This window comes from Athene cunicularia (genome assembly GCF_003259725.1).
Source record: "Athene cunicularia isolate RWA chromosome 7 unlocalized genomic scaffold, athCun1 chr7_part1, whole genome shotgun sequence".
NCBI classification, from domain to species: Eukaryota; Metazoa; Chordata; class Aves; order Strigiformes; family Strigidae; genus Athene; species Athene cunicularia.
The window spans coordinates 26,124,219-26,151,650 of record NW_020799107.1 but is presented as its reverse complement, the minus strand read 5'-3'; the positions used below and the strand labels follow the sequence as shown (position 1 = coordinate 26,151,650).

Sequence of the window (27,432 nt, the reverse complement as noted above, 5' to 3'; positions counted from 1 at the left end):
TAGTGGAGACAATGATTAAATAAATTCTATTCTGTGTGAATAAAGTACTTGTGACGGGGTTAATATTTTATGAGCCTTACCACAAACTGCTTGACTACATGAGGTAAAAGGTAGAGAGAGAATTAATCAAATGTTTGTTGTTTCTCTGAAGACCCATATAGCAATCCTACTGTGGGGAAAATGATAGCACATACTGATAATGCATCTGTTAATTATAAGCTACTCAGTAATGGAGGTTTTTTTGCTCTGTTTTGAGAAGACCTGACAGAGTAGTCTTGTGGACCTGACCAGTGTCTCAAATAAGAACAGTAGGAGTCAATGTCTAAGTAGCTATGTACCCTTGCTGTCCTTCCTTGGGTTATGCAGATGTAACAACAGCAGAACTTGGCCTTTCTCAAAAGCTTGTGAGGCTTCAGGATGTAATTCATGAGCTGGAACAAGACTGTTCTTGGCTCAGCAGGGAGGTTCTTCAATCAGAGCTGCTCTCCATGGGAAGAAGGGCATCTAGCCTCCCTTGGGTAAGCAGCTGCAAGGATTCAACCTTGGATTTGGAGAATTCGACCCTCCTTTCTTGGAGGAGGGGAAAGGGCATTCCTGTAAATTCTTTGAACTGCCCCTTCTGGGAAAGGAAGTTGTAACGGCAGTGCCTTGCATCCTTGGGATCCCCTCAGACCAGCCTGGCTTCAAGCCACAGCACAGTATAGAAGCAGCATTAGTTCCTTGACCAGAGGTGATCTCCACACATTGAGCAGGTGTCAAGTGGGGTTGCCAAAAAATATTATGGACATGTCCATGGTATGTGTGAAGGACAGAGCTGAAGGTAGCAGTCTGGGACCACTGTCCGCTTGCCTAAAACCTTTCTCATGAATAGGGTAAGTTCCTACTTTGCCCATCTCCTTGCTGTGCTTCCTGTGTTGTTTCCTCTATCAAGTATTCAGAAGCTGGGCATGGGGAAACTGGAAATAGAGGGACCAAAGATATTTAATTGCCTAATGCTTGCTGATGATGGATTATTGTATAAACTGTGTCAAGGGACACTGGAATACAGAAATAGAAACCTTACATACTTAAATGAGCAAAAATGTAGACTACCTGTCTTTTTAATCATAAGATGAAGAAATGTGTGTTGTCTGTTCGATACAGCTGTTATAGACAGAGTAGCTAAAAAGGGGCTTGACTGAATGCCTGCTGGGTGCAACTGAGCTGTAGTTGGACTGAAGCAATTCTGCAGTGCTGGGAAAAAATTGAGATGCCATGGCATAGGGTTATTCATCTTCCCTGAGGGAATTGCACCTGCTGTTACTAAGATGATTTTTTATGTTGGGGATCTTTGACTGCTTCCAGACACTTTAGGAATCAGTGTACTTGAGCACATTTTCCATCTGCATTCAGACCAAGGACCAACCTTTTTCTCCCCAGAATAGAAGCTGTTACTGCAAGGTGCATCTTTTGTTCCCTTGATGCTGGAGCTGATGCTGGTCACTCAAATGAGAAGCAGGAGCAGAGCTGAGAAAACATGCTTGAAAAGAGGCACTTCATGATCCACCAAGTCTCTTTACTATTCAGTGTCAGCTACACTGATTTCCACTTCTAATGGCTTTAGTGTATATAGGATGGTGGAGTTAGGACAATGTACTCTTTAGGTCTTTCTTTCTTTATCCTTCCCCAAGAAATGACCCTGCTCCCATTCCTTGAATTAAAGAAAGGTATGGGCAGTAACCCAACCTTGCTTTCCCGTTTCTCTTGTTTTCAAACTCTAATTCCCTTCCTTTATTCTTGTGGATAGATAACTTCTAGCATTTTCATTCCTGTTGTCTAGACCTGATGTGGGCATAGTTGGATGAAATCATGATTTGGTGGTAGCATCTGACCTATCTGTGTGGTGAGAAACAGTGGGGAAGATAAATACACTCATGGAGTACAAGTCCTGGATATTCACTCATATCAAAAGTCCAGTAAAACTTGGGGCTGATTTTCCAACTAGTTTCTCTTTGAAAAGAGCACAACTTGCTCTGAACTAATTAAACAACCATTTGTAAGATAGTTCTTCCTGATCTGTTCAGTGCTGATAATCAGATACAGCAATTTTACACTATAACAGTGATATTTTAAGGGCAATGGAATCTGGGAAGTAGGAAATGTGACACATTGCCTACTGAGCCTCGTTTGAAACTAATAAAAACTCACCTGTGAGCTGATGAACATTATTCAGCATTTAGGTGAGCTGCAGCCTCACTTCACTTCCCTTTTTTAAGGCAGTCCCAGGACAAACACAGTGTTTAATACTTACATTCTGTGCCAGCAAGGCGTAGCAACAGAGACCATTTGGTTCTTTGCAGACCTGCCGGGTGAAGGGGCTATATGCGTAGTTCGTTACTGAACAGAAAATATTTTTGAGGCAGAAAAAACAGTGGGGAAAAAAGGTAGTGGTTTGATTTCAGGTTCTATAAGAAGGAAATATGTAGTCTTTCCAGAAAAAGTGCAGGTATTTGGGCATCTCTGTTCAGAACTTACTAGTCCTAGTCCTCTGTTCTGATCTCTGCTTCTCCATTTCCCTCTTCTGTCTCGTTTGGTTTGGATTCTGCCTCTTCTGTGGTTCCACCATGCTCTCCCTTCTCTCTCCTCCCTTTTTTTTTGGGGGGTGTGTTTTCCAAAACTACATAGACATTGTGAACTTTTCAGTTAAACATGAACGCAACAAACAAACTGATAGATAACCACATGAGAAATTTCTGCCTAGGTTCTGCTAATAACAAAAGTATTAGGCAAACTTCACTGTGGTTGGTACTCTTTGTGATGCCTATGTGATGCCTGGCATTATGTCAATGGTTTGGCATCAGATTGTTGAAATAGTTGGTTTTATCAGTTGTTTTCTGCTACAGATTTCTGAAATAGTTTCTTAAAAAGGAATAGGCTTTGGAAGTTTTCTATTCATAAGCAGACAAGATTCATCTGAGTTAGTGTATCTGGTTTGACTATTTTCTGGAATGGAACCATCTTGAGAAACTTCTCTTTGTTTAGGAAATGTATCTGACATTCTTAAAAGAGCAGTTGGTTAGTTTTAAAGACTGTCTTGGAGACCTCAATGGATGAAGGAAGTCAATGGCAGAAAGGACCCATCACTATTTCTGTTTACTGTTATTTTACCAGCTCTGCAGCAGGATGTGTATTAGAGCGTTTGGGCCTTCTGTGCACCAGATGATGTATCAGTTATCACTGCTATCTGTCACGGACCACCTGCTTTGCCTTTGAAGGGATATCTCATATTTGCTTAGGACTGATTATCATAAAGCACTAAGAAGTGTTTGATGAGATAAGACCTTAGAGATATAATTAACCATTTTCTCTAGTTCTATCTGCCTTAACTTGATAAACTGTTAAGAATAGAGAACTGGATCCAATATCTTTATCCTATCAAAAGCAGATTAGGAGCTCCCTATTGGATTTAGACCAACAAATGCTATCACATTACTGTACCATGGCAAAGAACCAATCCATGATTTCAAACCACAGTCATGGCTTTGATCACATACTGAAAAATTTTACACCACTTTGTACCATTTTTATGTTATTGTTGTCTCTTGATAAAGTCTTTATTGGTTTTTATGTGGCTCTTATTTTCCAGACATAAAGGAAATAACTCTACCTGATTTTCAATAGTTAACAAAACATCTCTCATCTATGTTTTTCCTCTTTAAGCAATTATTTATCCAGTTATCTTCCACGTTCAAAGTATTTTTCATGAACTCATTTTGTTTTGAAGTAGTACTAATAAATCTCCACATAATACAAGTGCTGCTTTGTGAAAGGCTTACTAGACAAGGCCAAGTGCACAGGTACTGTACTCTTGGAAATGAAAAATCTAATGCTGCGACTAAATATTTAAGCAGTGATGCAACAGACAATGATGGCAAGGAAACTAAGTTGCAAGCTAATTTTTTTATGATCAATATAGTCCACTCCAGGAAAAGTGTCTCTTTGGGATATATTAAGAGAAATACTGCATATAATATAACAAAAGCAAGCACTGCTTTTCAGTGCCCTTTAAACTTCAACAGAATTGTTATATCAATTTTTGGACATGACAATTTTTAAGAGGCAAGTGGGGAATGAACTACATAGTCTATGAGGTCTCTTAGGTCCTTTGCTGTCTTCTTGTCATGTTATAAAAAATTCTGAAAATAAGTACTCCCTGGGTTTTTTTGTCTGTCTTCCTCAGATTAGGTTACTTTAAATATTCGTAATTCACTGTTTTTTAAAGTCCAATTTTGTGGTGTACAGTATCCGCTTGGGAAGGTTAGTATGATATTAGGTCTATTTTAAGTTCACCTCAGAAAACCTATTCAGCTGCCTAATCTCTGGTAACGATCTTTGGGAGAATAAAAGTACATGCTCAATTACATACACAAAATTTTCCACTAGCTACAGAAATTTGGATTTATTTTCTTTATATCCTGCCCAATTCTCAGCAGACCCAGCTTATTTCAATTGTCAGAATTCAAAGGCTCTTCCGAACTGTGCATCTCCAGTAAAGTGAGGTTGATTCGTTTGTTTCTGTTAAACATTTCAATTTTTACAATATCATGATGCCAGTATTTTCAATATGTCATCTTATACATTTGACAGCGAGAAAAAGGAGGTTTAATATCCTAGCAAGAATAACCTTAGGCTATAACATATCTTGATTCAAGAATACAGCTTCCTGCCATTTCATAATGCTTACAGAAATTAATGATGCAGTCTTGTGGTATGGGACTTGAATACTGTTTTCAGTACATATGCCTCGAAAGTATACCTTGAAATGTGTTCTTTCAGATACTGCAAAGCAATTAAAACCGTGCCCTGCAATGTACTCTGTGAAAAACTCATATAGTATCAGAGTCACCAAATTGTTGGAGCTATCAGAAAAGAATGAGGTTCATCTTGGTTAATTTAAAAATATTAATTTGGTTTGATCCTGGAATTGTGAGGCCATGTGTTTGTGTGTGCGTTTGGGGGAGACAGGACTGGGAAGCTGAGAAGAAAGTCCAGGATGGATAATAATGAGAGTTACCATCTAAAGAAGGCCAAATGAAAGCCACATGAGGAATGAAGTAGCGCAGCTCCAAAGGCAGCGAGAAGAGGGGCTGTGTATAATGAAATAAAGGCAGGCTGAATTGTGTTGGTTTATTTTGTGTAATTTGTATTATAAACAGAGCTGGTTGTAACCATTGTCCTTAGGTTGTGTTACACTTGTCTTTATAAACAATTCTGCAGAGTCTTTTAGAGCTTCCCTATAAAATCTTTATTGTATTACTGTAGACCTTTGAAATTCTGTATGATGAAGCTGAATGCCAAGGAATGTGCCTTCAAGCTGTCCGTTGTGCTCAGTTAAAATTTGATTGGAAATCTGCCTAGTGATAGTTTTTGTGTTGTTGAAACCAAATCTGTGTAGAGATCAGTATGCTCAGCTGCTCAAGCAGCTAGACCATAAGATACGACAACGAATCTCGGACTTTATGCAACCTCTCTCATTCAGAAGTAAGCTTAGTTTACTGTAATAGCTGGCCAAAATGCTTTTAAAGGAGAGTATTCAGTTGTGATCCAGTCAGATCCCTTATAGATTGACTTGTGTATTAGTGGTGGCTGTGCTCAGTCTTTGCTATCTACTATGAATGCTGCTCCTTCACCTCTTCTGGTACAAGCCACTGCTTCAGTTCAGGAGTTCAAACTTTGTTGGTGGTGCTTGGTAAATTTTCTTTATTAAAAATATATGTTGGTAGAGGGATGTTAATAGGAAGGAGCATAGCCTGTGGGCAAGCTGCCCCATCTGGATTTGAAATCCAGCAACAGAAGAAGAAAGGAGGTCTTCTTTAAATCAAAACCAAAATATCCATCTGTATTCCATTCTTTCTCCAATTTTGCATTTCTTTCCACACAAACAAAACCAGCCTAACTCACCACCTCCCAAAAACACGCATTCTAAATGCTTGGGAAATAATGATTTTTATATCTTGCAGACCATATTTAGGGCACTCATTTCTGCCTGCTGAGCTATTGAAGACCATTCCTTTTTCCCAGATAAATAAGACTTTCATGTAACTAGATAAATATTTTTGTTTTCCCAGTGACCTGGAGGTGACGTCTGTGCTTAAATGACTGTGGAAGATAAGGGGTGATGCACTGCCTGTATCTGGGTCCACAGCTGCCAGAAGTATTCCCAGAAACACTAAGGACCAGGGTGTACTGTGATGGGGTGGGGGGGAAGCAGACGGGTGTTGATCTTCATGATTTTGCTTTTTTAGTATGGATATTTTTTCTCATAGCCGTGGAAAGCAACCATAGGTCTTGGGAACGTACTTCTCTGTGAACTGTGTTTGCTGGCAGTGTGTAGGCTGTTGGGAAAGGCAGAGCATCTCTTGCCAAGAGGTTGAAGAGGACAGGTAGTGGCAGCCGTGGAGGTGAAGAGCTGGGATCCTGCAGGACAGGCTGCAGAGGAATCTTCTGCTGAAATCATGTAGGTAGTATGGCTGCCAGGCACAACCTAATCCAAACAAAAAACCAAACCAAAACAAAACAAAAAAAACCCAAAACCAACAAAAAGGCAGAAAAGCAAAGTAAACAAAATCCTGCTCTGATCATGGGTCAAATCAGTGTATGTATTTACTTGTTGAGTTAGCATATATTAAATGAAGTTTCATGTGTGTTTCAGTGTAGTGGACTAATTTTAAGAGAGTCTGATAGAAAACGTATTCAACTTCCTTTCTTTGCATCCCCTTCACCAGATAGGGAAGGAAATAGGATATAAAAGATGAAACAGGCATATTTCTCAACCTTTCTTCTCACTGATTAGAGCTTCCCTTAGCTTCAGAATCATTATGGAGAATCTCGGAAGCATAAGCAGACTTCTTAATCAAATTTATATTCAATTTTAATGTTTCCTATTAACACCTTTTAAATTCACACCTATTGTGTCTTCTCTGAATGGTTCCTCCCACCTTGGGATAACATGGACAGGTGGGACTGTCATGAAGACAACTCATACTCAAACTCAAATGTGCTTACAGTCATTTGCAGAATAACTGATTTTGCTGGAAATATCACAGCTTTCCTTAATTTTCTTAACTAAAGTCATTGTCTAAATTGCTATCGTGCATCTGGGAAAATTTTGTACCGTTGTCAAAATTATCTTGACATACTTTGTAGGTGAAGATGTTTACCCAACGACAGCTGTGAGTCATGCACAGAAAGTGTAGGAGCTTTCATCCACTTCCGTGACCTCAAAGAGATGTACCTGATGTTTGAAGTCCTGTTTGAAGAGCTTTTATTTCAGTAAGATTGTGTTTGGTTGCTGAAGTCTTTGACACAGAGATGCATCTATGGATCAGAAATAAACACATTTCCAGGGGGATGAATTCACTCATGGTACAAATGCATTTTCCCTAGGGTTAGGTAAAGTGAGCTGGAGTGTTAACCGTGCCTCGACTAACCCGCTGTGCAGCATTGCTTCTGAGAGCTGTGGCAATCCCAGCCCTCTGTTTCTGGCATGTTGTTCCTTCTGGAGGCTGCCACAGCAGATTTGAAACCAGTCACACTTGCAGCTTGTCCTCAGCTCTCTGTGCTGAGGAGAGGCATATGGCTGGTGTGCCATCTCTTAAGATATGAAGTCAGTGGAGTTGAGGGAGACAGCCTGGTTGCCAAGACTTAGATGTGATAATTTAAATAATAAAACAGGGGTTGAATTGATAACAGGGAAGGGGAAAGGGAAAGGGGAAAAGTTCCTCTTTCCTTAGTCTTCCCCTAAGTTGTTTTCATGTCTCACTCTTACATCCAAGGGCCACTGGATGCTTTCCCTCAAGTGGCATCTTCCCATGCACTTGTCTCTCCTGCTTAGCCGTGGGCTGTCAGCTTGCTTCATCCAGTTTACCATTGAGGATCCTCGCATGAAAACCAGTGCTGATTCAGAGCTCATAAAGTATATTAAGTGTGAAGGTGCACAGAAACTTGGTTGCCACGGAGATTCATTGAGGGATGGACGATAGGACCTGGGAATCTTTTCCCCTGCTATTTTTGTGCTAGCAAAGGGCAGCACTTCCTCCCCACCAGGCATGACCACCATACAGAGGATGCTTTGCTGGGATCATGATGGAGTTCCAGGAAAATTTAGGCACAGAATTACTTCTTTTAGTTGGTGTTAGGCCAAGATTTGATCAGGACAGTATATTCTCCTCTTCTTAACCTTAACTCAGTAACCAAAGAAAATAGGATTTTACTGAAATCCCAGCAGAAAAATTAATTAACAAAACAGTAATAGGAAGTAGAATTTATCAGTTTGTAGGAATGCTTCCTCTTGAGATGCTTACTAAAATACTTCTGTAATGGTAGTGTTTTGTTCTTTAATAAAATTGGAATTTACAAGTTTTATTATTGTAAAAGTCAAATCATAAATACTGTATTCTGTATGACAGTAAGAATATCAGTAGGAAAGAATGCACGGAAGGTTTTTCCATTAGAACAATCAGTAAATAAACTAAAACATTGTAAAAGAAGATGTGAAGCATTAAAATTAAGAAAGCAGCACCAAACATTTTGAAGTCATATGAAACAACAGGAAAAATTAGGAAAAAAAAAAAACAAACCTTAATTTTAAAAATTTGTTTGCTCTGGATGAAGAGTGTAGTGTATTATGTCTCTAACTGCAACTATGTATTTAAAAGGTAAATTAAATAATAAGTTTTTATTCTGAGGGAAGAGTGAACTTATGTGGAGAAAAGTACTTGTTTGGCTTTCCCCTGGGAGAACAGAGCATCACATCTAAGAAATCATATGCTGGGGCTGGAAATACAAAGTGGTCACTGAAATACACAGAATGGATAGCTTCAGTGTAATGTTTTTCTTGACTATAATTCTTGAACAGAGACATTCAGAAGTGGCATAATGTTTTTTTTAGTGTTTTCAGCAAAATACTACTGCTCCGCTCTCAACAAGTAACTTTATGCTGAATAGAGAATCTAGCTGAAAGATTACAGTAGGCAGCTTTTGCTCCTTGTGGGCTTCCCAAATAGAAGGCATATGCAAAAAAGTTTCAGAAGTATTTCTGCAAAAAATTGTTTGTTCTCAATGGCAACTGCGTATCTAGAGCATCACTGATAAGTTGTGCTTCTTTGGGATAGTTAAATTTTACTATGACTTAGGGAAGCATTTAAACTTTGAGCTGGCTTCAGTAGCACTGCTTGTGTGCATAAAGTGCACTTAGAGAAGCCTTTGGAAGATCGTGGCTGTATCCAGTTTTGTGTTCTTCATGAGATCCAAGTGGTTGCTGCACAGAAACAGTAGAACAAGAGAGGGAAGGCACCATACAGCAACTTCAGAAAATTCGTTCTTAGACTTTGGTGTATTGATGTAGTCTTTTGTTGTTGCAGTTCAGGTACTCAGTAAAAGTACTTGTCACATTTAAAATAAAGAACTCCTGATTTGTTCGCTAGTACTTATCCTGTTCTTTACTGGCCAAACACTAGGAGAAGACCATATGACTTTAACAATTTCATTATCTTTCTAGCAGAATCTACAAGTTTTCACTATTTTGGTACTCTGTTGGATGTAGCTCTGGGAAATGAAAGTTGTTATTATATATACAGCACAAATACATGAGTAATTTGATCTTGAAGCCAGCTGATGTTGTCTTTCGTTTTAATTTTCATTATGCCTTTGGCGCTGTAGCTGCTCCAATTTTTTTATTAGATAGTAGTACATAAAGAGGCAATAGAGGGTTAATTGCTGTTCAGGGAAAGTGCTTAAAAAACAGCTATACCTTATAACAACAACATTTTTTCACAATGTTTCTGCTTTCTATCTTCAGAATTTATCCCTACTTTCAATTCAAGATTGCACACAGAGGTGCTGTAGAAATATCTTGGATAGTTGAGCTTTTGTAGTCTATCGTATTTTTGTTCTTACATTATTTCAGATAAGTATTAAAGATTTTGTAAAATATTTTCACAGTCAAAAAAAAAGAGGAACTCTCAAAAATAAAGCTAATTTCAGTGTCTGCCCCTGCAACTAGTAATTGGACCAATTTGACAATTCAGGATACAACCACTATGAAATGTAGTCTAGAAACTCAGTTGTTACCTGCTCTTAACCTAGCTGTTGCACTGATAATTATTTAACAAACAGTTTACTACTGGATGAGTATCATGAAAGCTGGAAAGCAGAAGCAGAGCAGTGTCACACTCTGGAAAGAAGGGATATGTAGTTTGTTGTTGGCTCTAGATTGTTTTGCAGGGCTTTTTAATCTCCATATATGTGCTTTCCTTCTTCTTGCAAGTTTTACTGTCCCACAGTAAAAGCTTAAAATGTAGTTGTTTTCAAAATGGGACTTTATGAAAATCTCAAAACAATATTTTGATTTTAAAGAAAAATAAATAGAAAACCAAAATAATGATTAGTGGTGTTGGAAATGAACAGAGAATAGCCTAGTGCTGTGATCACAGAACAGAAATAATGCTGAGCCTCTGCAAGAGAAGTGGACCAAAGCAGAACAACTTGGCAATAAACAGAAGCTGTGTTTTTTATAATAAGCGGTGCTGTTCCAGGGAATATGGCCCACCTTCTCATGTCAGTGGCCATCCTTGTTTGCTCTGGCAGAGGTAGGGAACTAACTAAATTTATCTGGATGCTATCCCTCTTAAGCATGTTGTCTCTTAATTACATATTGAATAGCATCTGGTGTTTGAAGAATAATCGAATAGAAACACAGCAGGGAGAAGTGTAGCAATATTAATGCAAGCTGGTACTTTTTTCAGCGTGGGGTGGTCTGGAGGCCACCCCCTGGCCATCCCGGGTCTTCCTCAGCCTGGACCGAAACGCCCAAAACATCAATTTTGTAACAATAGTGTCAGGCCAAAATTAGCTCTTGATTTTGATTTTGTAATATGAGGTTTTCATAACCCCTAGAATACGTGGAACTAAACTGTTTCCATCTCTCTTTTTTTCCTTCAGTCACCAAGGGGAAAAATACTGAAAACAGTTTCCTGCAAGAGATTCAACAAAAGCATTGCAGTGCTCTGTTCAGTGAAATCAAAGTGACTGGAAACTGTCTGGTCTGTTTTGTTTGAGATTGAGTGATCTATTATTTCAGTAGACCTAAGAAGTTGCGGTGGTTTTTGAAAACTTCTCATAGTACATAGCTTTTTCTTTGGTACTGAATTACCTTTAAAGAACTCTGCCTCCTGACATCAGGATAATACCATTTCTCTGCCACATACAGATGCTTTAAGAGTAAACATATTAGTTTATTAAATACTCAAATATGGCAATATTGCAGGCAAGTTTAATACCTAGGAGTTATATGTAAGTGAAATAGTCTTTTATAAACTATTAGTTTCCAAAATCAGAAGGGTAGGAATCTTCTTAGTCTAAATCCCTAGCTAGGCGGGGGAAGGAAATCGACTACAAAACAGACAACTCTATCTTCCCATTGCCTTGAACAGCTCTTCAAGCACAGATTGTCTGAAATAGTTGCCATAATATGTTTTTACTTCTCAGGACATGGAGTTTAGGGAATCAGTTTTTTAATATCTACATTATCTCTTTCCTCCTGGGACTGAAGCTTGTTACCATAGCGAAATGGCAAGGAAGCTGATAAGCAAGTAGTACCATTTGGGCAACAGGATATAAATTTATTTTATTAAGACAGAGAACTGTGAAAAAAAAATTAGATTAGAGCTTTTTTTCTCTTTTTTTTTCCCTTTTAATATATTTTAAAACACCTGTGAAAAAAATAATTGAACAGATACTGAACAAAATGCTTTTGCTCACATAACAAGTATTGCTGCAAATAGTAGGAGCTTCTGTTTTAAATCTCTGCAGATCTTTGATACTTTCAATATTACACTGTAATTTCTCCCCTTATGTTTCATGGTGTTGCAAAGATGACACACTGTGAATTAAATGAGTTTCTGCTTAACAGAATAAATACAGATGTCTGTCCCCTGATACTTAAAAATTACATTGCAGTATAGTTTTTATTCCTAGTTGTTGAAGCATGGTCATCTGAGTCTGCATTGTAAATCAGTCTGAAGTCCCCTGGGTTTGTGTAAAATGACGTCAGTAAGTGCTGAAAAGTTAAATTGCTTTGTGTTCCACAAACATTATCAATAATGTGAAGTCTGATTATGTTTCTTGAATTCCCCTTTGACAATGTTGGTGTCCGTGCGTAATATGAATCATATGCCTTGAACCTTGCAGCCTGGCTATTTAAGGCATCATCACGACAGTGGTACTTCATGGATGGGCCCCACTGGGGGGACTTTCTGCTGGCACTGAGATATACCCAAAAAGAGCTTGTTTTGAGGACTGAGGTGTTTCTGATCGGTTAACTCCTCATATGTTCCCTGCCATCTAAAGAACATGTTGTCTCCTGTTCTTGGTGCAAGAGTTGAGTCACTGTTTTGGGGAGTTTGTTTTGGGCTTGAACTGTTGACTGAAAGTGAAATGAAGTCTCAGAGTCTTGGGATTAAAAAAATAAAATTGCATATTTCCTTAAAATATGTTCTCTCAGTTTTATCCATCTCAAGATATACAATGCATGCTTGTGCTCTTTTATATGTCCTGACAAATTTTCCTCTTACCACGCAACTGAATAGCTCCAACAGAGAGGATTTAGGAGTCTTGCTGTAATCAGGCTATGCAAAAGATGCTGTTTAGTGTTAACCCCTTTGAGCTCATAGTAACTGTATTGAACTTGTACAAGTGGTGTTCACAGGCTGGGAGTCACAGTCAGTGCAGCCATGGAGCAGGAATCTGAGTAATTCGTAAGAAAACTATTTCTGCTCTCTTTTTAAGTTGTTTCTTTACTATAGTAAGCACTTGTGGATTTTTCTGCAGGGTGTGTGTGTGTGTGCGGTGTGTTTCATCCTTAAAAATTATCATTATTAGAAAAAAAAAAAAAAAAGTCAAATGCCTATTGGATGAGCACTGGGTTAGGATAACCAGGCAGGATCTGGGTAGAAGTTGGCCAGTGTCTGATCAGCTTTGGGGAGAGATAGAGGACCTTGGATCTGGCAGGATCCAACCAGCCTTAGAAAGAGATGAACGCAAATATAATTGTGAAAGGAATGTGTGAGTTTAGGATCAGGGCTTATCTCTGTCCGAAGTGTGGACTCTTTGGATGGAGTGAGCAATTTGTAGGGAATGAGAATAGTTTCCCCCTTGGAACCAGTTATCTGCAAATACATATATCTGGCATTGATGATAATCCCCAGTGGGTATCTATAATCTTTAGGGTATTGTATTGTAGTATGATACATAAGAGTGAGAATTCACTGCGGGGTCGTAGCCCAAAATGCAGCACTTTGGTGCAGGGGCTTGAGAAGTTGGAGTGTTGCCATCTCTTGGCAGCCATCCACAGAGAGAAGTCCCCCAGCTGGCTGTAGCTTAAGGTGTTGCTTATTTTGAGCTGAAAGATGAGGTTTTTCTGCCTAAATCCTGTTTCAAGGCAGAGTTGTTAATAAAATAATTGTTGCTGTCCTTAGTGCATGGATGTAGTAGAAGAGTAATCCCAGTGGGGTTTCTCTGAGGGGTTGTTACTCATCAGGATGTAGGTCCATGTGACATGAGGGCAGCTCCTCTCTCCTGCACAGTGACCACGTTGATATGGGGAGTCCTGAGCACCCCCTGGGAGCTCAGGGCTTGAGGGGTGCCCTGCACCCCTCCCACCCTTCAGAGCTGGGCCCCGTATTTTCAGTGAATGGGCTGATCTGGAAATTACTGGGTTTGTTCTGCAGTAAAAAAGTAATAAATATGAGGAGTACATTTGGACTCATTAGGGAGTAGACCAAAGATCCCCATTTTTAAGAATCTTGCAGGTTTAACAGTCTTTCGTCCTAGAAGAGATGAGAGGAGTTTCGAATAAGTCTGACCTCAAAGGAAGGTCCAGCACAGCTTGTGCAACTCCCAAAGTTATACTGTGACTGATCTCTGTCAAGGGAAATGTTTATATGATACCATCAGAAGTGGTTTTGAGCATTTTGCATGAACCAAATGCCACCAATGAGAATGGACTTTTTTTTTCCCCTTTTTATTAAAAGAATAGTTAAGAAATAAGGGATCGCAACACTAGTTTTCAGCAAAAGTTATGTGACTGCTTCCTTACAAAACATAACCCCACAGGGAAGCAGAAGAGCAATGTAGCTTTTTCTTTGTGCTTGTCCAGTCCAAATACGCTTCAGACTTAACAACTCTTTCTGTAGTCATGTTCACAGAAATGTAAAAAAAGGTGGGGTTTTTTTTTTACATCTAGTAACTAAAATCCTGAGTTGGAGCTAGATTTAAAAAACTATTTCAGTTGCTTTTAAACCTTGTGAATAGTGAATACCAACATTATCCCTTCAGTGTTTTAATCACTATTTGAAAATAATGGTTTAAGATATCTTTGATGTTTTCAAGCCACATATGTAGGTACACAAACATGGAAATATTTATGTTCCTCTGTCAGATCTGTCTGCTGACTGTTAGCTGACAGAGCAATGATGCATTTTTAGATACATTTTTGTCACAGTAGTTCCAAGATACTGGATTAACAAACAAGATTACAGAATTACAGTGGAATTGTATTTTTTACCAGTGAAGCAATACAAAGTATTAAAAACATATATTTGAGGCCATATATGGAGGTTTTATGTTTTAAATACTAGAGAGATAAAATACACTGGAATTAAGATCTTGAGGTTTAAGTGTGGCTTGGATTAAGGAGTTGTGGAAGGGGCTGGTTTCTGGCTGGTGCTTTGTTACTGATGGCAGGTTTCCAAAGTATAACCAAGTATTTTTCTCTTTTTTTCTTTTTTTTCTTTTGTTGCAGCTGGTCTCCAATGTTCTCATCTTCTCCTGTACAAACATTGTAGGCGTGTGTACCCACTACCCAGCAGAAGTGTCCCAAAGACAGGCTTTCCAGGAGACCAGGGAATGCATACAAGCCAGGCTGCATTCTCAAAGGGAGAACCAGCAGCAGGTAAGAGCAACAGTGGAAAATAAAAAATTAAATTGCTGAAGCAGAATTAACATGCAGATTGTTCCTGTAGGATGGGTTAATGCTGGCCTCTTGCTTCCTGACTAATTCGAGCAAGAATGGGCTGATGGTAGAGGGCAGGAATTGTCAAGGTTTGAAAGAGTGCTTAGGGGAGTATTTCTTCCCTAATATCCTGATGGACCTCTCCGCAGACATCAACAAACCCTGTGGTCTATGATCTGCAGATTAAAATTGCACAGTATGCAGAAAGTCTACATAGTTTATTTGCACCCATCATTGAAGCCATGTGTTGAATACAGATGCAACACAAGGCTACAGATTGACCTTCTTTGTAAGGTCAAAGCATGGTGTGTTTGTCAGCAAAGCCACTGCCTACAGGTATCTGTAAGGCAGGTTTCAGATATGAAAGGTAAAAATTGGTCCACAGAACATACTGTCCCTTGATGGGTCCAAAGAAAGTTCTGTTCCTACCTGCCCCAAAGTTACCCACCTGCCTGCACACCTCTGTATACCTCATAGGCCTCAAGTGAATTGTATGTGTTCAAAAAGTAAAATTCATCACCAACTTCCATTTTGTTTGGTATAAAAAGACCTGTTGCTGTCAGCATAGCCTAGTCATCAAGGGTACTGAATGTATCCACTCCCCTAATTAATTTGTGGGTTCTCTTGCAACAAATCTCTTGTGTCCTCAGAATTAGATACAAAAGACCTTTTGGGGCACCTTGGTTATTCCCTTGGTAACACACATGTCTGCCGGCAGTACATCTCATAGTGGTCTGTCCAGTCCAATTTTAAGTGAATCATGAAACAGGGCTTCCACTCTTCCCTTGGGAGATACCTCAGAGCTTGGTTGTGGGTTTGAGGAAGAGGTCAGGGGAATGAATCAGCTGGAGTGTTTTTGCATCTCTGTGGTAACACAGCTTAATTTTCCCTCATGTCTAAGCCCATCTGCATCTATGGATTTGTCTTTTGGCAGTGTTTCGTGAGGTACTTCTGGCTGACATACTTGCTGTTTAACCCTTACTGTGAAATAACGTGTATGCATGCTTTATTTTGATAGTGTATATATATGAAAATGAGATTCACGCTCAAGGCTCCTTTTTCCTTTGTAACGAATGTAGTCTCAGAAAGATGAAATGAGCAGCCACTCCTCCTTCCACACCTTGAAATGAAGAAAAGGATTGAGCCAAGATAGTGCCCCATTTTACTTACTGATTACAGCTCTGTCCTCTCTGCTGAGAGACTGCCTTAGCAGCATGGCTCAAATGCTTGTGCTGTTCTGGATTTAGGAGCTTCTGTGTCAGAAATAGTTAGTGAAAAAAACCCTGACAAATGCCCTATCTTTATGTCTTTTTCTTCTAACCATCCCCAGAAAGTACTATACCGTAGAGAAGAAAGCTGGGACATCAGAAAAACATGGGTCAAAGCCAGTCACTTAGTACCCTCCAGTACTTCCAGCAGTAGCTGTGGGTCCTGGCAGCTGGGGACTCCTAATATGATTATTTGCTGCTACAGCCTGCACCAACACTGAACTCCAGGTTCAGTTCAGATGCATCCCTATGCATAATGCATTGAGACAATCTTGAGGTGACAGCAGGCCAGTCTCCAAACAGGGGTGGAGAGAAAGACAACTGCACAGCCCAACACTGTTATTGTTGCTTGGGTGTTTCTGAAGATCTGATGGTGCTCCTGTGTGCTGTTCTCTATTAAAGGCAGGCAGATTATCTCAGGCAAAGGAATGTGTATTTTCTTTTATTCAGCATATATCAGCACCCAAGATTAGCAAGAAAGTAAATAAAAATCCAGAATGTCCAATGCAGAAGAGAGGCTTTTTGTGATTTTGTCATTTGAGATAACCTAAGATGGAGCCATAACAGGAATCAGTGTTGCTTGCCCAGAATAAAATACTCTTGGATGAAAAAAATAGGTGTTCTCCACAATCTGTAGTGAGCAAATACTTGGGATTTGACTAAGATATGGGTTACCGGGACTGCAGAGTTTTACTTCTAGCGTTGCATGTCTTTTGTCTTTGAAAACTTTTTCTCTCCTTCTCTTTTTCATCTCCTCATCATTTAACTTGTAGTGAAAAATAAGTGTTATTAAACCTGAGGACAAATGGATAGTCATAAGACATTAAATATTTGTAGTGCTTTGAGGTCATCTTGGGAGAGGATGACATAAATAGTTAAAATTCCTATGTAGTAAAGAGTCGTCACAGGGATGTGTGTGCCCACGTATACATATATCTATGTGTATGTATGTAAACAGCGTAGATCTGTATTGTACTCTTTCATCTATGCCTATTCTAGAGGCTAGTGCTCCTTGGGATGCGTTTGTTTAATGTATAATTCAGTGGAACTATATTTGCATCTTATTTTGAAGTGGGAATTACATATGAATTTGCTTTTTTTATCAGGTCAGAATGCTGCCTTGTTATACTTGTAAAACAGCAGTCCCAGTCACCTTGCTGATGCATAAGTGATTTTTACAGTGAGGGCTGCAGTACTTTCTAGTTATTATAGCAAAATGAAAATTGTACTCTAGTGGAGACTTTAATTACTTTGCTCTATTTGAAATAAAACAGGGATTTTGTCTTTTAACATGGCTTGTGCTTTACAAAGGCACTTCTTACAGCCTCCTCCTGTTAGTTTCAGAGCTTGTTTTCAGTGATCGTGTTGCTCCCAACAAACAGAATAAAGATAATGCTCAACTCTGCAACATTGCTCAACTTCCTAATAAGTTGCTCTATGAAGGGATGTTGTGCTACAAATATTTGTTTCACTTCATAAACCTGTCTTATTCCCTGATTGGTGATAGTTCAGAGCAGTGCTAGTTCATCTCCTGGAGATCTCAAGTGTCTTGAAAATCACAGAATCATTATAGAATGGTTTGGGTTGGAAGGGACGTTAAAGATCATCCAGTTCCAACCCCCTGCCATGGGCAGGGACACCTTCCACTAGCCCAGGTTGCTCAAAGCCCCGTCCAACCTGGCCTTGAACACTGCCAGGGAGGGGGCAGCCACAGCTTCTCTGGACAACCTGTGCCAGGGCCTCACAACCCTCACAGGGAAGAATTTCTTCCTTAAAGAGGGTAGATTTAGATTAGATGGCAGTTTAAAACCCTTACTCTTGTCCTATCCCTACACTTCCTGATAAAAAGTCCCTCCTCCTTTTTCCTGTAGCCCCTTGAAGTACTGGAAGGCTCCTAGAAAGTCTCCCCAGAGCCTTCTCTTCTCCAGGCTGAACAACCCCAACTCTCTCAGCCTGCCCTCATAAGGGAGCTGCTCCAGCCCCTGATCACCTTCGAGACCTCTGGACCTGCTCGAGCAGGTCTGTGTCCTTCTTATATTGGGGGCCCCGGAGCTGGACACAGCACTGCAGGTGGGGTCTCACAAGAGTGGAGTAGAGGGGGAGAATCCCCTCCCTCAACATCCTGCCCACACTGCTCTTGATGCAGCCCAGGACACGGTTGGCTTTCTGTGCTGTGAGCGTACATTGCTGGCTCACAGTCAGTTTTCCATTCACTAGTACCCCCAAGTCCATCTCCAGAGGGCTGCTCTCAATCCCCTCATCCCCCAGCCTGTATTTGTGCTTGGGATTGCCCTGACCCATGGGCAGGACCTTGCACTTGGCCTTGTTGAACATCATGAGGTTTGTGTGGGCCAACTTCTCCAGCCTGTCCAGGTCCCTCTGGATGCCATCCCTTCCCTCCAGCATGTCAGCCACACCACTCAGCTCACTGTCGTTGGCAAACTGGCTGAAGGTGCCCTCATTCCCACTGTCCATGTCACCAACAAAGATGTTAAACAGCGCTGGTCCCAACACGAACCCCTGCAGAACACCAATCATCACTGGTCTTCACTTGGACATCAAGCTGTTGACCACAACTCCTTGAGTGCGACCATCCAACCAATTCCTTGTCCATCTGTCAAATCCATGTCTCCAATTTAGAGACAAGGATGTTTTACAGGACAGTGTCAAATGTTTTGCACAAGTCCGGATAGATGGCGTCAGTTGCCATTGGCAATTTAATCTAGAAAGTGCCTGTGGTGTCAGGAAGAGTAGGGGTAGTTATGTGTGTAGTTATGTATGCGAAAGTCTCTTGAAGTACTAGTAAGATAAACTCAGTTCCCTGAATGTGTCCCTATTTTGCAAATAAGTACCAAAAAAAAAATCCCTCCACGCTTGTGCGCCTACAGGGAGTGTTCCAAACCTGTGGGTGCCCCTGAACCTCCCATTAAGCTTTTGGTTATTTAGAATATGTGTAAAATCGCACATAAAATAGCAGCTTTCACACATTCAAGGATGCTTATTATAATATGCAAATGACAACAGCATATACACCAGTTACTCTGGAAAGCATACAAATGTGTTGTGCTTTTGTGCTCAAGGAGTACACTAATAGCTGACAGAAGCCTGAGGACACGTTCATGAATCATGATCTTTTTTTTAAAAGAAATGTGGATATGTAACTGTTAGCACCTGCAGTATGCTAGTGAAGGTGAGAGTACTTGAAAAAACAAGTATCTTGTCAGAACTGCTGCAGTTTTGAGCAGAGGAGATAGAAATCCATCCAACACATCTTCTTTGTGTTATTACTACCTCTTCAGAGACTGGAGGCAAGAATCAATCTCTTTAAGGTACACATTGAAGGGAAAAAGAAGGAAATACTGGGTAGTGCCACACACTATAAAATGTCTCAGTGCATGCTGAGCACATTTCCAGTGAATTCATCTTCCTCTGGTTCCCCCAAAGTTACTTGCTCTCCTTAGGGGAAGAAATAAATGGGGAACTTTCAGTTAAAACTAGGAATTAAAAACCAGGAATGTGCCTATAGCTGAAGTACAGGCAAGAGGCTTGGTGAGTTGAGTAATTAGTACAGAATTGCTGACCCCTCTGAGTCAGAGCTGCGTTTGAGCCCTACTGTTCCCTGTGTTGTTGAGAATTAATGAGCTGTTAGATAAGGTTAGGGACCTTCGTTCATGCCACATTGTGTCTGTGTCCTCAGGAAGGACGGCCCTTCCCTCTGCTCACTGCAGGTAACGAAAAATAAAGACAAGAGCAGCGCAAGCTTTTGGGGTTCTTCAGCTATTCCAGAGCATTGCCTGCAGGTTGGACCACAGCGGAGCTGATCACGAAGGAGATACTCCCCACCTTCTTCAGCCGTAGCAAAAACTTCTTTTGGACTGCGGGGGGTGCGAGTGGGAATCAAATGAAGGTCTGGGCAGAATTTCTCAGGTGTGATTTGTGAAATACACAAATGCATCCCTGGGGCATGTTACCTGCAGACTTCAATTCTATAGCCTCTGTATGGAATTGCCACCAAATTTAGAATAATAACAAGCACAGATTTTGTGTGAGTTTTTAGGAAAATTACCAGAAAGTCATCATTTTGTCATGTAACTAATTCTTGCCTAGCATGCAAAACTATATATGGAACAGCTTACAAAATAACGTTATGATAGTCACACTTAAAGCTGTTATCAGTAAATAAAAGTGCCAAGTGAGGGTGGAGAGCTGCAAATTGTTGATGACAGAGGTGGTTATTGAAAATATTCTAGTAGGTGAGTGGGTGGGTTTACAGGCCTTCATGCAGTTGGGCACTAACAGCGGTTTTGAGTGTAGAAGTATAATAATGCATTGTATAGTCAGTATCACTTTTCATGCTAGTTTTATCAGGACATTCCTGTTGACTTTTTAGCTGCTAAGAACAGGTTTGTGCCTGTCAGAGTAATGTGCTTAGATGATTAGATAGGAAAGGAAGGAATTTTAAATGTTGCCCAAGGGTGTTGGGGTATCAGTCCTCTGGTGTTATGTGAAGGAGGACTTCATGGTGGTGTGGAGAGACTGTGTGGGAGGTCAGACAGTATCATTTATCAGAATCCGTCCAAGAGTGGTGCACAGACACTTTCTGAGTTGCATGGCTCCTTCATTTGCAAGAATTGACAGCCATGAATCAAGCCCAGTGCAGCTGGGATGAAAAATCGTATCTTCTTCCAAAATCATTGAATTCTTATTGTGGGATTGGGACAGAATTGCATATGGCTTGTTAGGGAATCCACTGCTGGGTTTATGGAGACCATTTCACTTGGTTGTACTCCTCTCTCACCAAACTGATGACTCATTTCTCCCCAGTAAGGAACAAAGTGTGTTTGTTAACTGGGCAGCAGGTGTTTTAATTGGTTCATCTGTCTGACTCCACAGGAGCGTCTCCTGCTCTCTGTACTTCCTCGACATGTTGCCATGGAGATGAAAGCTGACATTAATGCCAAACAGGAAGATATGATGTTTCATAAGATCTACATCCAGAAGCATGACAACGTCAGGTAAGAACAGCAGCCTGTCTCTCAGCTGCTGGGGAGGAGGGACCCTCCCACTGCTTGGCACTTAACACCCAGGGGTGAAGGTGAGATCGCAACACATAATCCAAAATAAGTATAAAGACTCTAAAGTGTCACCAGTTGACTTTTGAAAATTTGTTTATAGGATGGGAGGAGGATTGCCACATTCCTGCAACACCTTCCTTTGAGAAGCAACATTAGCTGATCTCTTTCCTTAGATTGGTTTTTTTTTTTTCCTCTCTCCTTTCCTAGAGTCAGTCTAGGTGGGTTTGAGAAGGTGATATACTTGGGTTTAGTTATTTTTTGACGTTACAAGGACCCTTCTGATAAGCCACAATGGCATGCAAGTTAAAAATTGGCAGTGCTTTCTGTGAGGTGAATTGCAGAGCCCAGCTGAGGCTGAGATCACCTGGAGCGGTCTCTGCCAGATTGGAATTGCATTAGGGTCCATTAGTGACAGCCTTGGCATCTGCTCAGTCACCCAGCAATGCGTTGCTCCTTGGTCTACTTGTAAGAGCAGAAAAAATTGATATCTAATCTCTGGCAAGTCATGCAAAATCAAACCCAGTCTGTTTTGCTGGTGTACTCCAGCCACGTGAGCTTCTGAACATCACCAGGTTCCCACTGTCCGCTTCTCAGGGAAGACACAGTAATGTAATTCTTTAGTTGCTTGGTATCTTTATGGACTACAGTTACAATGTTAAGTTTAACTTAGTCTTGATTTTACCTCTGCTGTTGCACCTGATCTCTTTGGGGATCTGTTATGTCTCTGTTAAGCCAGCTCCTGCAACTGTGTAACAGCTCTGTAGTCTATAAATACTTCAAATGAGACACAGGGACTGGGGACAGAGAGATGCTCTTCTTCCACTCTTCATCTCCGCTTCCAACAAGAGGTTTTCCTGTAAACTGCTTGCATAGCCTTCTCTCTTAGGTAGCTTTAAGTATGTTGGTGATTATATTTTCTGATACTTGGTGCAGATAAAAGTGGATTTCTTACATTTCTAATATACTGTGCCCTTCATGATCTCCAATAATTGATGTGGTAAAATACACATGAAATTCTGAAGCATTTGAAGACATTTCCTTAGCATTGAGGGTAGTGGGTAGACATAACATACAAGCAGAAAATTGGGAGGAGGTTGCCCAGTGTTGAATTTCGAGTCTGATAAACTCACTGAAATCAGGGCAAGTCTATGTGCTGGCTTGGGTAGAGTTCAGTTCAGCCCTTCATATTTTTGGTTGTGACTCAGTAAACAGATAAAGATCCACTAGCAATAATGAAAGCAAAAACATTATCAGATATCAAAGACAACAGTAGTTCAGTGATGAAAAATAAGGAGTATACATATGGTGATGAAGGTGAGGGGAAGAGGCCCTCAGGAGTGCCCCAGCAGAGCATGTGTTACAATAGATTAGATTAAGTTTTGTGTGTTTACATTCATATTTTCCTTAATTCCACTGATCTTGTTCAAGGTGGGTAAATTTCTTGTGATAGATGCCATTTGTGAATTTTCTTAATAGAGAAATTACTTTTTTCCAGTACTCAAAGGTCAGCTTGACATTCAAACTAAATGCAATTTGTTAGATATGACGTGAAACTATTCAGTATGGTATTATAGTCTTTCGCATCCATTTCCATATGTCATTATTTGCAGGTTTGAAAGTTGTTCAGTGCATCTTTAGGATGATACTTACTTGGAATTTTAACTATATCACTAAATAAACAAAAACTAAACAAACAATAATAAACCAAATTTACAAATGAACAATTTTAAAGGGAGAGGGTAATCTGACAGAACAATTATGATAGTTAAAAAATAGCCCAAAGATAATGGCTGGTATGGAAACATGGAGATCTCAAAAGATGGAACAAAAATGATGCATGACCCAGAGTACAGAACAAGAGAACAGTTTGCTATGATTTTCAGTTATGGCTGTGAAGTAACACGAAAGGTGAAACGTGTACATAACTGGCTTTATGCATCAGTCAGTTCCTTGACTGTCCTCATGGACAGCTAACAGGAAGATTGCAAATATTTATCATATCTTGCGTATTTACCGAATAATATGAACATTTCCATAACAGATTATCTTCTGCAGTCTAAAAGTAATTTTAACTTTGTTCCTTGTGGTAGGAATCAAGCCCTTGCAGGTGCTGACTGTCTCCAGTGCAAAGGGAGGCTGAGGTCTCAAAAGATCTTGCAAGCAAAACCAACTTAAATGGTATCTTCCTCAAAGTATCGACTTTGTGCCTACAAGGTCCTAAATGAAAGCCCTCTGAGGTCATGGAAAAGGCTGGAAAAGGTAGATAAGAAATAAGAATAATAGTATATGTACTGAGAGCAAGCAGAAGGTAACTTAGGAACATCTCATCTTCATGTACTTTAGGGAAATGAATAACTAACTAAGAATATTGAAAAAAGGAAACATGATTTGGAACAAATGATTCATTTCACACTAGGAGTTCAGCATGGAGCCTTTGCTCTTGCCTGGGTGCACTGAAACCACCTCTGGTGGGAATGACTGCAGATGATTTTGAAGCGTTTATGTGCACACAGAAACACACAGTGGGGGGTAGCATCTCAGTGATGTGGATTAATGAACTGGCCAAATAAAAGCAAGCATGCTCTTCACTTTTCATGGGGAAATGCTCAAGGGGAGGCTTTTGAGATGAGAACGCTCCAAGCAAATTTGCTTTGTTTTTGTCACTATTCAAAAATGTCATAAGATTTAAGTTTTTATGAGCTAAAGGTTATTGTGTCAAGGCAATTGAGAAGTCTGTGAAGTCGGTGCAAGGGTGCTGTGCCCAGCCATTGAATCTGGCTTCCTGTTGATGATTTATGTGCGGGAGCATTTCCTCAGCAGTTCGTAGAAGTGGGGAGGTTTGTGTGTCTGCACAGAGGTGCATGTTTCCCTCCTCCATCAGCTATATCCAGCAATTCTCTTTTTCCACTCTCCCAGTTTTGTTAAAAAGGTAGATTATAAATGAAAATATAATGGATCAGAATTTTCATTAGCTATCGATTTAAAAGTTTGGTTGCCATCTTAATGCCTGGAGCCCAAGATCTTCGTTATTACTGTATCTTCAGGGTGAGGTTGCTCACTGATTTCACAGTCAACATAGAAATACTGACACTGGAGGTTTCCATCCAGCTGGTTTTAACTTTGGTTTCTTGAACTCAGGAGACGCAGAAGCACAGCCTTGTGCAATTAGCCTGGTTTGACATTTTGTGTGGGAGAAGTGCTTTCCTAAATTCTGTTCCAGACAAGATGAAACATTTTAATTTTCAGGGATTATTGGGTCTGGGCTTTTGAGACCACCTCTAATTTTAATTAAAAACAAACCCAAACCACTCTACCAGCAGAAAATGTTATTCTAAAATTATGTGAATTTAGGTGGAGGGAGGGGTGTTTCTGTTTTAAATTGAGAAGTCTTTAAATGACCAGTTCTGCTGTGATATGCTTAGTTTTAGGTACTAGATTACATACTCTTTTTAAAAAAAAAGGTTACTTTTTTATTTTCAAGAATAAAGACGTCAATTTAAAACCTATGTAGAAAGGACACCTTCCTCAGGTGCCAGTAGTAGGTCTGTAAAATATAGCCACGATCCTTTAATAAGAGGCAGTTCTGCCATCATACTGCTTATTGTCTTACACTTCGCTTAGAGGGTAGGCTAGCTCTGTTTGGGGAAAGATGGTGTTTTTATGCAAAATACAGTGGTCTTTCTGACCTGAATGGATAAAAGCAATCTTTTTAGAGCCTTATCGGGACTTCCTGTGAATGAGTTCATAATCTCCTGCTTATTGTTATGGAAAGTAAAGTTCAGAGACTAATTTATCCACAATGAAAATATAATTTCCTGTGATTTTTTTGGCAGCAAAATTTGTTTCAGGATTATGTTCTTCTGAAGAATTTAGGGTGATGACAAAACCAAGAGGAAAAAGTTTGGGGTTAATACACTCTTTTCTGATGCAAATGAACAAAACCTTCTAACAGAGAATGAAACCTTTTCCCATCCTGGTTTAGTGAATGAGAATTAACTTTGACAAATCCAGAACCTCAGAGCGTGATTTGACCTTTCCCACATATGTGTGGGTTAAATATAAAGTCTATTGTCAAATGCAACCAGGAAAGGAGTTCCCAAGACTATGTAAGTAATTTTGGGTAAACAACAAGGTGAATTATGTAACTAAATCGGTTCATGTTATCATGAATGAGATTACGTCTGATAGACAAACCCTAAAATACGCACAGATAATATTGTTTATCTATCATGCTTCCCAGGCAGAACTTTAAATGTTTTACATTACTATTGCTATTTATAGTATCTTGTTGCAGTGATAATGGCTTTAATGTTATCTAGGTTTGGCCAAATATAGTAATCTCTGTGCTATAAAAGGAGGTTTGAAGCCCTCCATGAAGGGATAAAGTTTGGCTTTGTCACTGAATTCCTTTGATGAACTGTTTCAAGAAGCTTATTTTAGGGCTGGCATCCAATCGCAATGAAAATGACACTTTCCTCTCTTCTCCCCATCACATAATTCTTATGAATCATGTACTCAAAAATATTAACCCTGATCTTGGAGTTTTTTTAAACATCTTGACAACTTGAACTAAATCGTTTTCAGAAATTAAACAGTCCATTTGCTTTCAGCTTTGTAGAAGCAAAACATTTTTAACTAGTTTTATGTTTGAATTACATTGTAACAGCAAAAATTCTCCCCCTAAAAATGACCAAATAGTTGTACTTTGGCTGAGTTTCAGGATATTCAGACCAGCCGAGTCAACTTAACCTCTCTGCCTTATAGGCGTTGTGATTCTTAATTAGTTGCTTATGAAGTGTGTTGAGTTCTTAGATTGCAAGGTGCTATGTAATTTGTGAAAATTTCAACTAAGCAATCATATTTTTCCTCCCTCCTCCCACTGTCCTCACACACAGGACATCCAGTCTTAATGTTTCTTGGTGTTAAAGGACTTAGCAATATAAACAGCAGTGGAAGGTGGAGCTCTGATCACAGCTGGCAGGAGGGCTCCTAGGGTATAGCTGTAACTGGACATGTTAGTGCCAGGGCTTGCCAAAGCGATGTGCTGCTTAGTGGTATATTCTTGTTGGTGAGTATAGGCAGGGTTTTTTTCTGGCTTGCTAACAGTGCCTTTTGAAATGAGAAATGGGTTTATAATGAGGCATATTTTACCAAACCCAGGTCAGACAGCAGGTTGCCTTTGGAGATAGTTACACCAGTGGGCTCATTTTGTTCAGGAGCTCATCCCAATTCTGTTTTCACGCTTTTTCGTGAGACCCTATTGAAGCTATGCACAGACCAGTTTAATTTTACCATTTTTAATAAATAAAATGACATTATGGCATGTATAAATTTCTGACAGTTCTTCCATGGATATTTCCAAAGATTTCCCAAATCTCTTGTCTCAGCCAAAGTTTATGTAGCTTTAATTTCTATGGAAGGCCACATTGCCAGGAAAGCTCAAGAGCAGTAATATTTACTGTATAATCCATCTCCTTCTTTGTCTTCTCCCCTTTTTGCGGGGAGACAGAATGAAAATTGATGATTGATGTTTGAAGATGAGGAAGAGCAGCATTAAACATGAGGAAGCCCAAGCTCGGTTTTTATTCATGTCTTGCTTCCCCAGCCAGTACTGCTCTCCCTGCCAGTCCGTGAGCTTCAGTCTCCTCCCAAGACGTGTTCATGGGTCAGTTGGTTGCTTCTCAGCATCGAGTCTTAGCAAGATTTCTGCCTCCTTTTCTTCATTCGAGGCATACCCACAAGCAGTAGAAGGTTATTTTTTTCAGGTAGATTGCAGGAAACTGTGTGGGTTTCATGTGGGTTCAGGGGCCCCCTGCATTTAATTGCCATAACTTCTGGTTGAGGCTGTAGGCTCAGAAAAGCAAGTAGGAGGGAAACAGTCAACCTTCCCACACCTTTCCCCAAATGACAGCAGTGAATTTTACCTACACAGGAACTCTTCTGCTTCCCTGTCAAGAACCAGCTCCTGGGAACTTCACCTGTATCCACCTGGAGTGAATCTTGTTTTTTTAATTTTACAGATTTTTTTTTTTTTTTTAAG

The 27,432-nt window shown here is 39.9% G+C and overlaps 1 protein-coding gene across 1 annotated transcript in view; it reads left to right on the top strand.

Moving 5' to 3' along the window:
- Nucleotides 1-27,432, top strand: part of ADCY5 (adenylate cyclase 5) — a 222,757-nt gene that overhangs the window by 115,598 nt on the left and 79,727 nt on the right. Inside the window, exons 2-3 of the mRNA XM_026852915.1 lie at nt 14,840-14,989; nt 21,211-21,332. Of these exons, the coding sequence (XP_026708716.1) occupies nt 14,840-14,989; nt 21,211-21,332 (272 nt within the window). The remainder of the gene's footprint in view (nt 1-14,839; nt 14,990-21,210; nt 21,333-27,432) is intronic.